At 42.7% G+C, this 14474-nt stretch overlaps 1 protein-coding gene across 1 annotated transcript; it reads right to left on the bottom strand.

Annotated features, from left to right (window-relative positions):
- Positions 1-5534: 5534 nt before the first annotated feature.
- On the bottom strand, positions 5535-14241 carry LOC120810915 (terminal nucleotidyltransferase 4A). The gene is made up of 12 exons (XM_040165926.2): positions 12862-14241; positions 12382-12505; positions 10930-10976; positions 10438-10558; positions 10181-10288; positions 9955-10083; positions 9577-9790; positions 9045-9171; positions 8855-8958; positions 8263-8447; positions 7906-8043; positions 5535-7784 (listed from the first exon to the last, which is right to left on the bottom strand). The coding sequence occupies exons 1-12, from the start codon at positions 13605-13607 to the stop codon at positions 7365-7367; spliced, it is 2463 nt and encodes an 820-aa protein (XP_040021860.2). The 5' UTR covers positions 13608-14241; the 3' UTR covers positions 5535-7364.
- Positions 14242-14474: the final 233 nt, after the last annotated feature.

Below are 14474 nucleotides of genomic sequence, written 5' to 3'. Positions count from 1 at the left end.
GCAGCCAAACGCTGAATATAATTCAGCTAATATACAACACATTTATAGATCCAGAACCTTTTTACAAGTTATAGCAAGTACATCTTATTTTACAATTGCTCCTACCTGGGTGACACACTCAAACTGCCATACCTTAATATGAGTCCATATACTGTATGTGAAGCAAATATACAAAGTCATAATAATGTTTCCGCTACGATCCTCTTAAAAAGTTAAAGCTGCCTTCTCTTATCATCTACAGACAGAAGTTTTAAGATAATTTACATATATTTAATTTATCTATTTTTTTAATCTGATTCTTTGAAAATGAAGCAATTAAAAAGTCATCCCCTTCTGTCATAAATACTACTTTCCAGTGACACTTGAGGAAGATGTGGATCGCTGCTAACAAAAATGAATCATCCAACAGTCAATTTCCCCGTCACTCCAGAAGAACCAACCCTGCTGGCTATATTCAACCCAGTTCTCAAAGTGAAAGTCTCTCAGAACTGCTTATATTTCACACTATTATGCCTTTAATCTCATCCCAGAACATGCATTTTGATGAGGCTGGAGCTGGTTGTTATTCAAATCTGACTCTAGCTTTTATACAGTTCATTTCTGATGGGTACAACACTGATGTTGGCCAATAATACTTTGTATCCAGTACATCCTCTCTTCAGCGAATGAGTCCTGCTGTGCTATAAACTGAAAATGTAATCTAAGGGGACCTACATGTCACTTGAGGGTACGAAATAATAAACTGTAAATAGAATATGGGGATTTAAATGGTAAATTATGTACAGGGGATTAAGCCAAAATTAATATTAATATTTCTATCATTTTTAGCCATACCTGACTGGCATGATTTAATTACGTTTAAGTTTTGTTTTGGTTAATACTTATTTGAGTGTCATAAGCATCCCCTTTGATGCTGAGAGGTGAAAGGGGGATTAAAAAAAAAGAATATGATGGCCAAAGAAAACTATATTAGTTAAAAGATGCTCCAACACTCCATTGAGTTGATGGCACTGCAAAGAGTGTTATGTCAGTGTATTAATATGAGCGACCACTTTCACACACACAAAGTCAGCATGATCCATTCTAAAAGTTCATTTTTTGTGTTAGTACGACTGTACATAGATGTATTATTTCTTGTAAGAGTAAGATGCTTGTGTTGTTTCTTGCTCAACAACCAGTATATTGAACTACATTTTACAATGTTGTACAACGTGTTCAAAGTTCATACTGTTGACTCTTAGCGTGAATGTCCAAAGAACGCTGAGGTTTTGGTTTCTAAACCTGCAAGTGGACATGTAGCAACATGTATGTGTGTCAACAATAGTCTGTTCATATTATTACGACCAGCTGGTCACAGGGAGACTTGATGGGTGAAAAATGTCTATTTTTAGCTGCTTGATCTAGAGGTTTTATTGTTGTAATCAGAAATAATGAGCACCATTTTAATTCAGAGAGAAAATGATCTGTCATGTGTTGACAGTATAAACAAACATACAACCTGTTTCAAAGACACATGGAGCTCTTCATCTTTGGGACAGTTAAATTCATCCATCCTGATACCAAAAGTGCATCGGAAATATACATATTTATATCATGTGTCAATATCTACACATAAGAGAACGTAAAAAAGAAAGATCACAAGCACTACGGGGAAAAAAACAAGAAAGAGAAACTAGGGAATTGGAATGAGTTGTTGAGTCCTTCTTCTGTTCAGTCATCTTCCAAGGAAATAGCAATGTACAATATATTACCATACCAATGATATGAAAATTGTGTGGAAACTGGGAGTCGATTCATTATATTGTAATTGTAAGTCGAGGGATGTGGAACATTGGATAAACTGGCACTGCTTTTTAATTACAGCCTTAAACAAGGTAGTGAAGATACCAAGGAGAGACTTATGGTCATCACTTATCATTTAATCTGGCCTTGCCTGTAAGATCCACTTTATTGCTGTGTTTATTTTTAGAGTAAACTTTCCAATTATTTATTTCCAATGGAACTAACTACTCTCATTTTAAAGTGTATTATTAAAAACTGAGCCCCCTGCTGTTTAATTTGTTGTGTCGGGCACCACAAACTGTTGTGAATTGTGTGGGCAAGGACTCTCTGAAAGCCCTCGCATACGGTTCTGAGAAAAACAAGGCTTTCATAGAGATCAAGAGAAAAAAACACTGTGAGAAGAACAGCAATCAAAAGAGGAAGTATTTCTGATAAACGTCTGATACTCTCAAACCAACAAAACACTAACGAAGTGAAACAAGCATCAGATGTTTCTTATAATTTCCACTCGTTAATCATTTCCAAATGAACACTTGAAGCTTTAGTGGTTAAAACATTTTGAATCAACACATTTTTAAAGCTGCACTGTTGAAAGTTAACAATAAGACAACCTAATTAAAATGACCCAGCGCATGAGGGACAGCCTAATGAAGCTAAACATTTTCCCTGTAAAAGAATAATCACTTCATTCCATCAGGCCACCGGAACAAACGCAACCGCCGCGCATAATGTGCCCGTCAACCAATCAGGCTGCAGTTCTACGTCCATGTCTGATCTAAAATGCCATAACTGTATCCTATTGGACATTCGTGCCAAATTATTATCATTAAGCATATGATTTCTTCGTCCTGACCAAATATGTGTTTTGTGTGAGGCTACAATGACTTTGACCTTTTCACGTTTAACAACCCACATCAAATAAATCCTACATGAACTGGCAAACAGACGGACGAGCGGAGACACAATGCCACTGGCTCACGGGCAGAAAAAGTAATGAGCTGCAGACACAGATGTTACCACGATGAAGGAAAGTAGTTTCTTAAAGCTGCCGAAAAGGAAAAGGGTCCATTCTTCACCGGAAAAATAGGTTTTTGTGTAAAGTACCTGAATACTGGCAATGTACTGGTCATTAGCGACCTCTTTGCCGGAGAGGGGCTGAATGGAGCTATTTTACCAGACACAATGAAGCACACAAAATCCATCAGGCCATTTGGAGTCAGAGAAGAAAGGACATCTCAAGTGAACGCACTGTGAATCCGACTGTGACTGAGCATGAAATCAAGGTAAGTGAAGATATCTAGGCCAAGAGGCTATGGATTCTTAACAAACAGAGTGACGTGCTCAGACTTCAGACACAAATAAGGGAGACGAGCATTATGATAATTACAACTTGAAGGGAAAATTAATGAACATGGTTCAAGGGGAACACGTAGGCCCATATTTTAATGGGTTCTGATTTTAGACACATTTAAATAAATGGCGCTTTTGCTAATCACTTATGTTTAGTGGTCGAGCCTATCCGGGGGTTTCAGCACTAAGCTTCGGTGTCCCCGGTGGTCTTTCACTGTACGAACCCAAATCCAAATAAAGGGACGATGTTAAGGTGCCAATGGAATCACTAATTAAAAATGGTCTTTGTTACAGCTCAGTGGAAGAAATTCCAATTTATGTTTCCAAAATTGATGCTGCATAATGTGTTAACACGGCGCCTGAAAAAGAGGGACCTTGTGTGCCGTTCATAGATTAATGGCCGTCAAATCAAAGCTAATGTTGATATCTCAGTCAGGTGTTTGGGTCCCCAGCATGAGGGTTGATGGTTGGACAGACAGGTATGACATCATTAGCGCAACAGGATTGTTTCCATGTTAAATAAACATGCTTCACGAAATGTACAAACACAGATAAAGGAAAAATACAAATCCATGAGACTGTAGAATCCCAAAGTGTGCTGAGGAATTGTGTTACTCTTTATTGGCTTAAAAAAAAAAAAAAAGTTCATTCTTCTCCATTCCACTGAAAATAAACTTCTCCATTTCTGTACACTTTGTGATCTCATCATCGGTCTCCGGTGGCTCTGTGGTGTAAACACAAAAGCAGATTTTTTTTTCCCCATACACCTTTTAATTGACTTTCTCTGTGTTTTGAGAGAGACGAAGAGAAGCTGGCAGACCTGAAAAAAAAAATCTGAGGCAAAGAGAGAAAACACCTGTTACTTTGAACAATGTAGCCTGAACTGCTTGGCAGTAACGGGAACCACACACCCAGTTACAAGGGGGGATACAATGCCAGCCTTAACTATAATTTTTATTTAATACATAAAAACGTACATCTGCATGTACGGACTCATAAAATGGGATGTGCACTTGCCACCTGAGAAGCACGCAAAAATATCCGTTTGCTACTAGATTTGGGACACAGTGAAGCATTCATTAGCTAAAGCCAGAGCCAGATACGCAACCTGGAACTCTTGACAATCGTTAATAAAGGAATGATGACCATAAGGTGAAAAACATGAATCCTGCCACGGCTCGAGGAAGAAACTGAGGAAACACAATCAAATTAATTTCATTTACAGCGTCAGACTGAATACTCTTCTGACAATATAATACTTTTGATTCTACTGACATCTTCTTTGTCTCGCCATTCAGCAACTGTCAAAAGAAGTGTTGTTTGCAAACAATAATTACATGCACACGTGTCGCGTTGCAGCGCACAATGGACGGCCTGTGCGTGGGACGTGAAGGCAGAGATGCAAATGTTCTATTGTTAAGACACTGACAGCTACGAGGTATTACTGACCTTTTCTCAGAACTTTTCAAGCCTTATTGGGAAGAAACGTCTCCAAAAACAACTTCTTCCGTGCACTTCTGTATGACATTTATACTGTATTGATTTGCATGAAAGTGTTATTTCTGTTCCCTCATGGGTTATGTTAAAGAGACTAGTGGGCGACAGTGAGATGTCCCAACTTGTTCAGGAGGGAATCTGCACACTAGTCCTCTTTGCCATCTCCAGATCTCAACAAAAGACCTTTGGCGGCTTCTCCCCCCCACAATGGTGTGAACTGCATCCCATGGAGATAAGAAATTGAAATATACACTGTGTTGTGACACTAAAGATGTTGCATAGACAGCGGCTTTGCATTAGTAGCAACTGTAGAACTCATGCAATCACTGACAAGACTCCTAGGATCCTAAATCGGGCTCCTTTAATTCAGGATGAATGCTTCCCCACCAATCAAATTTGATTATGAGAGCAGCCAGTAGTCTGTGCCAAAATAACAGATCCAAAAAGTGGATGAGACAGGGGCTGAAGCTAATTTCCTAGCGCCTTAGTCAGCTAGGTCAATATCGAACTTTCAAAAGGATTTCGTTGAAGCGCTCTTCCCACGTTCTGCTCCTCTGCACCCATCTGAGCGGACTGATTATTATTAAAAGGTAATGAATAAGATACAGCCACACCGAGCTGTGATCCACTAGAGCCCCCATCAGATAACAGGAGGAATTGCAACACACCAGATTAGTGTCCCTAAAATGTGTTGATCACTAACTGGGTGCTATGAAATCTGGTCTTGTCAAGAAACTGCATAAATTAAGTAGAAAGTTCCTCATTCAGAACAATAGCATCATTCACATGCTACATTTTAAACTGAACTAAAATACACACCACACACACACACTGGAGGAAGACAAAATGTACTTTCTACAGCAAAAGTGGACGTAACACATTAAAGAAACATTTGCACACTTAACTGGAGTTTTAAAATGTTTATTAAAAAAATAGAAAAACTTAGATAAAAAAAATAAAGCAAACAAGGTGTTCGGCTTACACATGTCAGTCATTTACACACAATCCATAATTGCACATATTTGAGCTGGGGATTTGGATTGCTGCAATAATGCATCAGTGAGCATGATAAAAGCGGCATTGAAAACGGATATAATTCCAACAGTGTCATGTCGAGGTCATCATATTGGTGGAGGAAATCACTAAATCAGACTTAAAATAAAAAAACAAAAACGCATGACCATCACCAAATTTGGTTGTGGCTCCACCAAAAACTCCAGTAATGGTAAATCTGCGATATCCCATGCGCCAGCCCCCTTATGGATTGCGGTGTAAATGATGCCTTTCCAACCTTGTCTTACAAGATGTAGAAATGCAGACTATAAATATGAGAGAGGAAAGACCTCTAGCCTTTTACAATTATGACCCTTTGATTAAAAATAAATAAATGTGAAAGTATGGCAATGTCAACAATCATTCTAGTCTATTCCTGGAACGTTAAACTACAAGCTGGTCGGTAAATAAAAGCCAGGTAAACCCAGCAGTGCTTATTAAACAAACTATGACAGGAAAAAAAAGGGCCAATTTGGTCATTTAAGAATGCAGTAAACCTGTTGCTTTAACAGAATGAAAAGGAGCTATAAGGCAGAAAATGCACTTTGCTGGTAATAAGTAGCACCAATTATTAAATTACATGAGTAAACACTGCTAAAAAAAAGGTGCATTTTGCCAGCACAGCACATGGAGGGGAAGTACACCCAAATAAAAGTACAACTACTGAAAATATGATGAAGATGAGCAGTGGTGATAAAACATGTAGCCAGGCGACTGGCAAGATCAATGGTAGATCATTTTTGGCACATTTGTCATGTCCCGTTGCCATAGCTCTCCTTCCGCTGCACACACACACACACACACGTACCACTCACGGCCCTCAAATCCATCTATTGCACAGATCAGTATTGTATAGTACTAAACTTATAGTGGGGACAACCACTAAAATAAAACCAGAATGTGTCATAAATTAAATAAAAGCAATTACTGCACATGAACAAAAACATAAAATAAGGTGGCAATGTTTACAGTACAAAAACATAGATAATAGTGCCGATGTGAAGAGGAAAAAAAGCCCTTAGTGACAAACAAGAAAACACATGACCAACACACAAACAAACATTTGGTACATTCAGAAAAGTCATCACAGTTTAAGCACTTGAGACAAGGTCAGTTTTGTGCCATCACACCAAAAACCATCAAGTCAGCGCTGTGCTGCCTAGGTAAAAAGGTAGTGCTTTACTCCGGTTCCATAGTACAATTCTTAGAGAGTCCAAGCCTTAAGAACTCAGAATCATAACTGAATGCCCCATCTGTATCTCGATGGGGCCTTCAGGAGACCAGATGGGGCCAAAACCTCAAAAAGGCCCAATAAGAGGCCAAACTTCTAGCAAGACCACCGTCGGATAATCAGTTCACTACTATGGCACAATACGTTGCCTTCTTTAAAAAAGGTTAAAGTCTGTGCTGGTGTCCATGAGAGTTAGAGCATCAGACTGATGTCAAGACACTAGGCCTTCTACAGTCTTCCTTCGTCTGCGAGAGCCTTGCAGCATCACTAAGTGCTTGCGCAAGAGCTGGCAGATATCGGTAGACACCGTGCGTGATTTTGAGAACCTCCAACGAGACAAAAATAGGGTCATGAATGCGTCACAGCTCCAAGACCAGATAGGCCTTAATAGAAAAAGAAAAAAAATACCCACATCGCCAGTGAAGTCACACAGGTCTTTCATCTGATCCGGTTAAGAGACGGGAAGATTGTCCCTCTTCCTGCGCCGCCAGGTGTTACGGTTGTACTGCTGCTGGTTCCTGAAAGCCGGTGCCGTGTTAGGACCCTCGGGGACGTACCGCCGCTGGGGGCTGAAGTTACTGAGAGAGGGATTTGGACCTTGGTTGTGCTCTAAGCCAACTTTGTGCAGCTCAAGTGAGCCGTGGGAATTGGATCTCATGGCGTACGCGTGGCTATGGTGCCCTCCCATCTGAGGGTGGTGCAGCTGGTGGAGGGGGCTGGAGAGAGGGCTTGTGACGTTGGTGTGCTGGGAGATGTGGGCACCTTGGGACATGTGCCGATGCACAACACCGATTAAAGGTGGGTTTTCATGGTAGAACTGGCAATCGGCGAGCGAAGGGATGGTGAGAATTTCTGGGAGTGACGTCTGGGCCTAAAAATAAAAAGAATTCAAACGCAGATTATGCAATGACAATTCTACCAAGAGCAAGGTTTTGGGATGTATGATGTTCACACTGCAACTGGTGGAATGGGGAAAAACAAACAGAACCAACTTGCGACGTGGTGTGGATGAAGCCTCCTGGATGAGTGGCCCTCGGGTCCGTTGCCATCTGGATTACCGATTGGACGGAGGACAGCGGGAGGGGCCGGAGCTGGATGGCAGTACTACTGCACGGAGGAGAATCAGACTCCTCCAAAAAGACATACAATCGGGTTTAAAAAGCTGCACACGTCCAGCAGAAAACATGGATAAAAGATGGCTACTGCTAAGATCGCGTTATTCTTACAAAGATTTTTATGATTGCATGAAAACAGGCGACGGCTAAACGCCACGCGTCTGTGGACCTCTGGTTTAATAAGTCACTGATCTAGTAGAAAGCTTCCAGACACAAAGTATCATTATGCCTTACTATGTCACTTCCGGAGGAGGAGGAAACCGAGCATGAAGAGGATGAGGATGATGATGAGTGATGTTGAGGGCTCGGGAGGAAGACCGGCGAAGGGGAGTCAGCACTGAGGGGGGAGGAAGAGTCCCTCTGATCCTCCAGAGAAACTAGCATCAGCCTGTTCAGGTCCTGCTCACAGGTCTCCACATCTAGGACCAAACAGAATATCAATTGTCAATTAGCTTTTCAGCATCGGGCATATTACCAAATAATTTGACCTTTTAGACAAACAAGTCACATTTTCTGAAAACAAACTATCCTAAAAGTGCTTCCACACCTCACATGGTCAGTGCAGAACAAAGACTGAACTGAGACAGTCCACTTTCAAGTGGACGTTAGTGCAGAAGGTTGACGCCTGAAACAACCACACGGCTTTAAGGCAAATGTTTAGCACAATTTAAAAAATGCTATTAAATGATAAACAAATTCCCAGATGGGCAAATGGATTTAAGCGTGATCTTATCACTCCTCAGTACAAGGCTGTGTGTAGAATCAATGCAAATCTGGTAACCATGACAACGTCCCAGCGAGAAACCGGCCCAGAACCAAACGTTACCGTGGTTCTCCAGCTTGGCGTACTGCTTGGCTCCCCACTTCTTAATGGTCCAGTCCCTGTAGGCCAACACCTCCGGGCTGACTTTGATGATGCGTCCCAAAGTACTGCAACACAGAGGGCGGCACGGTCCAATAAGGCCATCAGAACACAGATAGTGCCCAGATAATTTATAGAACTGAGCTAAACCAACCTGTCATACTCCTTGTTGGGGTAGGCGCGCGCTAGAGGAGACACTCCGTGACTCAGCACCATGTAGGCAAAGTCAAACACCTGCTTGACCTGCAAAACACCATACGAACTCCTGCCCACATCATTCCCTGGGACAATTACAAAAGGAAAATACTCATACAAATCATTTTGGACAATATAAATCTTGTTTAACCTTCAGTGAAATGTATACCAGCACGGTAGGCATGAGAGCCAGATACGATGCTCAGGCAGGGTCGGTCATTCAAAAATCAGAATTATACAGCACTCGACACAAAACAATAACTAAAATGTTCTGACAAAATTATTCTGATAAATTTGCTTCTTTTCTCACCTTTGGTTTAGTCTTCTGAATGTTTATCAGTTGATTATACAATAGTTATTTACCGTTCAACACCATCCGTCACACTTTCAAACATAAATGCACCAATGTGGAGGATGTGGAGAATGGAGGAGAATGTGGATTTCCCTTTAATAGACGTGTCACTCGTGTATTTATTGATTCATACACTGACCTGGCTGTATTGGGTCTTCTATGCAGAGCATGGATGGCCGGTTTTCACTCCCTATGGCTTTGAGCATTTCCTCCTTTGAAGCGTAAGCCCCTCCATTTTTCACCCTGATGCCGGTTTTCATGTAATTGAAGTCGCGGCCGTACAGCTCAAAGAACTCGATCAGCAGGATGCCGAGGTTGATGTTGGCCCGCCGCGTGTCGATGCGAGGGTGTAACTGATGAGCAGAACCGGGCGCGTGCATTAGTTACAGACCAAGCGTGATACACAAAGCTTTGTATGCTTCCTTCACACCAAATTGAATGGTTGACAAATAACAGTTTGCAGTAACTTCTAAAATCAGTATTTTATTGCAGATTAAGCAGGCATCTGTTCTTGTACCTGCAGGAAGCTGATAGCCATTAGAATAAGGCTGTAAGAGCTGATCCCTCCAGTGAAGACTTCATTGAGATCCCTCTGCAGTAGGAACTGCTTCAGGGCGAAGATCAGAGGCGGCAGAACAGTGTACTTCTACCAGATCGGAAAACAGACATGAGAAACATGGGACGGAGGCTGCATGTGTGTTGAGAAGGTCATGTTGAAAGAAAAAAAAAAAAAAAAGGTTAACCTTAAGATAGCTTTTGATGAACTGTGCAGCTTTAACAGCAGTCTCTACGTTAAAGCTGATGTCCACTTTCACCTCGGTTTCATGGTCCGTAAGCTTGATGATGGGCACCTGAGAACAGGTCAGGGAATCAATCCACAAAAGTTAAGTGAACCAATCAGCGCGTCAGGATTGAGAATGACATCAGCTCTTGTGTCAAGTCATTTCTGAGGCCCCAACATTAGTCCGTTAGTGGAACCTGCCGCCTCCTGGTGACTTACGGTCGCTTTGTCGAGGACCTTAATGGGATACGGCCCGGCCACGTTGTGTTTCCGCAGGGCTCGTTCCAGTTCCTGCAGTGGGGGACGGTCCCACTTTCCAAACACCACCAGGTCAATGTCACTGAGAACAAAAAACACAAAGTACTTTGTACCGTAACGGGTACATTTCTTAAGTTTTACGTCACAGTGATGGGGAGGTCACTGACAGCACAACTTTAAAGAGTAGTTTTATGTTGTGCAACCAATTCTGGCTTTTAGGGAAGCCTGTGCAAATTAAGAACCACAAAATACCTTTAAGTATCGATATAAAAACAATATTTCAGAAATTGTTTGTGATGTGTACATCTGCAAGACACGGTCCTCATTCATGAATAGTGGTTTCATGTTGAAATAAATAAATAATAAATAGCTTTAAAGCTTAAAATACTGCTCCCACTTCTCAAAACATTCTAAATGAGCCAATAAAAAAAATATTCCAAAAACAATTATTACCTTGAAGGAAGATAAAGCCCCGTGCTGAAGCTGCCAAATATCTCCACCTGCAAGGTAAGGTAAAAAGAAATACAAGCCTGGATTAACTCCCAAAACATAGTGGGGGCCAATTAGCAGATTGATACCTCATGTCGAAGATAGTTTAGCTAAACCGCTCACAGCCTGTTTCATCCAGTCCTTTAAATATTGATGTTTGATAACCAAATTATAGGAAGCTCGAAACCAACTTCGCTGAAAGTTTGCGGCCTGGTGTGAGTCAGTGCTTTGCTCATACCAAAGCAACCAGTCACAAGAGGAAGAAAAATGTGGTTAAGATATTCAGCAGCCTGTTGTACTTGTATGCTCTCCATTCCTATGACATGTGCAGAAATGAAACTATTAAAATAGGTCTCACTTATGATTAGCTGTAAGAAACGAAACAAAAAATGCTTGCAAAACATGACACTGGAAATTCAACATTGACTGGGTGCGCCTGCATGTTAGTTGGAGGTCTGACAGGTTTGTAAAAATGGGACTAGCCGCTCTCTGCAGAACACCAGCCAAATTAGAAATTCCTTTGGACTTACGTCCACTAATTTTGAACAACCCATTTTCTAGTCAGGGACCAAATCCTACTACAAGCATTAAACATTTGCATCATCACCACCTGAAAGAACACAAATTGGTCCTTTACAGAGCCGTGAGTCATTTGCACTTTGGCTCAGAAAAGGTTTATAGTATAAATAAAGGATATTTCTTAGAAAGTAAACCGTTTGACATTCTGTTGGCAACATACAACCGAAAACTATTCACTAATGGAGCAACGGGAACGCAAGTGACAAGGATGCTTTTGGAGGCGCAGTTGTATAAAATTTATTTTAAAAATCCGTTTTAAAAAGTAAAATTAAGACCTGGAAGTGGACCAAGGAATCCTGCTTGTGTGTGTGTCGTCTTGGTCCTCTGCTCATAAGGAGTTAAACATCTGACACAACTGCAGAGGTCATCAGTAAAATAGCACTTTAAAGTGCCGATTCAGAAGGCATTTTTAAAGCATTGTTCATGTGAAATGGAGTTCCATGGTTCATTAGTGTGAGAAGGAAGAACAATTTATCAAAAATCAGTTTCAATTAACTACAACGACCCTCGGGCGAGTCCCATTTTTTCTTGGGCCCTTAATGCTCAGTGGGATCAGGCAGAGTGTCGGAGGAGAAGCGGCGATTTCAACTCCACATCCCGTCTCCCTCAGGCAGGTAGATGGCAGATAACGGCACAACGATCCAAAACATAAAAACCGCTCCACCTCAGCACCACCACCTCGTGCCAGGAGAGCGTCCAGACACTGCGTCACTATATCGATTTAACCCTCTAACATAAAGCGACTGAACCCCCTCCCCCCCAATGCAAAGACGGGTCACAGCGTTGCACGCAGCGCAGGCCAGAGGGGTGAACTCCACTCGCCTCCCCCACACTCACCCGCGCCGTGGGCCACATGTCCTTGATGACGCGCTCGATTCGGTTCACGACCGCTCTCCTCATGGCCTCCTCCTCCGGCCGCGGGGACATGAAGTTGAAGAAGTCCACAATCTCCTCATGAAGACTGCAAGGGTTCAAGGTTAGACAGGACACCTGGGGTCATGGTCTGGACAGTGAGGTACAGTTTTGCTGGATGCTTTTTGGATAAACTCAAAGTATGGATTAGGAACTGGGCCCAGAGTTTACTGCTGGAGGCCCAAAAGGAAATGTTTGAAGCACTGGGAAAGAAAAAAACACCCAAAAATAAACTATTGATTTGTGTTTCAAATAAACTTATTTTACAAATTGCTTTCATTTGTAGTGTGTGTGTGTGTGTGTGTGTGTGTGTGAGAGAAGTTCGGTCAAATACATCCACACCTTTAGATCCCTTCATGACTTGTTTGTATTGAAAAGGGCCCCACACACCGCCTGCATCCTTACCCATTAATGCCGGGGCTGTAGCGCCTGGTTTTCCACACGCTACAACAGGAGTCTACGCGGTGGCCATTGCAGCCGTGGGGCAGCAGCGGGGTGCCGACGCCGTGGAAAGTGTGGGCCCGGTCCAGGTGCCTCCTGCGACCGGGCTGCTGCTGCTGCTGCTGCTGCTGGTGGTGTTTGCTCCCGTGCTGGTTTCTCATCCCGGTGGGGGTGTGGCCGCCGGGGTGTTGCATGCTGCGACAGTGTGGCTGGACGGCGTGAGGCGGCGCAGGAGGAGTAGTAGTAGGAGGAGGAGGGGTGGAGGAGGTGGGAGGATACTGACGCCGGAGATTGTTCTCGTTCATCTCGAGCTCGCCGTAGTGCAAGAAGCGACTGGCCTCCTCCGCCACGTTCAAGCTATCGATTCGCAGAGAGGAGCCGGAGGGCGAGGAGCCCTCGGCCTCAGAGTCCAGCGAGGAAGAGGACGGCGACAGCGAGCCCTTCCTGCGGACACGTCCCCTCCCACCTCCGCCTCCTCCTCCACCTCCGCCGTCTCGCTTCGACAGTTTCCCAAACACGCACCCGGTGGACGGCGCCACCTTTTTGCAGCACTCGCTGTTGGACCCGACGGAGTTCACGTTTTGCGGCGCGCAGTCGCGGTGGAGGTGGTTGTCGACTCCGAAGCCCTGAGAGGTTTCCCAAATGTGCATCCACAGGGAATTGGCAGGTCCCTTCTGCTCCGGCTGCATCCAAGCGGTCCTGGGATCCATTGGACTCGAGTTAGTGCAGAAACGGTCTTAACGGGAGGAGGAAGAGGGAGACTGCGGGCGAATTAAAGACTTTGCACACGAGAACATCAAATAAATCCTACGCCGTCGACTCGCTTGTTGTCATTACTGTCAATGCTCACGCGTCCAGGAAGCGGTTCTGGTTTTCAAGCGGCTCGTCCGACTCCACTCCCCATGTAAAGGCGGTCAATATGGCGCACCCAGCACGGCCGCGCGGATCGGCGTCTACGCATGTGTGAGGGGTTTAAATGTTTGAACACGCCCCTCGAGGCGGTGAGGCGCGTCAAGGTCACACGTTTGCAGGCCACGCCAACCGGAAGTGAATCTGTTTGAATTATGTATCGAGTTATTATGTCAAACAACACAACAAAGACACGATTACTAATGAGTACCATTTCTTTTCATTTATTATCACATTATTAGCCTGTTTTTACTCAAAGTGTGTTGGTAAATGTATCAATGTTTAAGCTGTTGCCAAGAACAAAAGTTAATTATAAGGCCAGCAAATTAACAAACATTCTCTGACCAACCATTGAAACGTTTAATGTTTTGTTATGTATTTTAATACAAATACATTTCTAAAATATTCTTGCATATCACATTAAAATAAAAAAAGAATTAAGAGGAATTTCAAAATAACAATTTCAACCGTATCGATATATCGATAACACATGTACATATTTTTATTTTCATATGTATTTTTACTTTCACGTTCATCCTATTTGATTAAACGTTTTTTAAAGAAAGTGCAGCGGACCTATTTTCTAGGATTGATTTCAAACTTGTCTAAAACATTTTGTTGTCATAGATTCCTCTTGTTATTCTTTTAAACATTTTTCTTGAAAAAGA

Source organism: Gasterosteus aculeatus, chromosome 20 (genome assembly GCF_964276395.1).
Source record: "Gasterosteus aculeatus chromosome 20, fGasAcu3.hap1.1, whole genome shotgun sequence".
NCBI classification, from domain to species: domain Eukaryota; kingdom Metazoa; phylum Chordata; class Actinopteri; order Perciformes; family Gasterosteidae; genus Gasterosteus; species Gasterosteus aculeatus.
This window is presented reverse-complemented; position numbering and strand designations above follow the sequence as displayed.

What these genes read in the sequence shown, in the direction of transcription:
- LOC120810915 (XM_040165926.2), bottom strand. Translation starts at nt 13,607, where the DNA reads ATGGATCCCAGGACCGCTTGGATGCAGCCGGAGCAGAAGGGACCTGCC. An exon ending in ACATGTGGCCCACGGCGCGG is followed by an intron (nt 10,977 to 12,381) that starts GTGAGTGTGGGG and finishes CTTACCTTGCAG; the next exon opens with GTGGAGATATTTGGCAGCTT. An exon ending in TCATCCACACCACGTCGCAA is followed by an intron (nt 7,785 to 7,905) that starts GTTGGTTCTGTT and finishes TTTTATTTTTAG; the next exon opens with GCCCAGACGTCACTCCCAGA.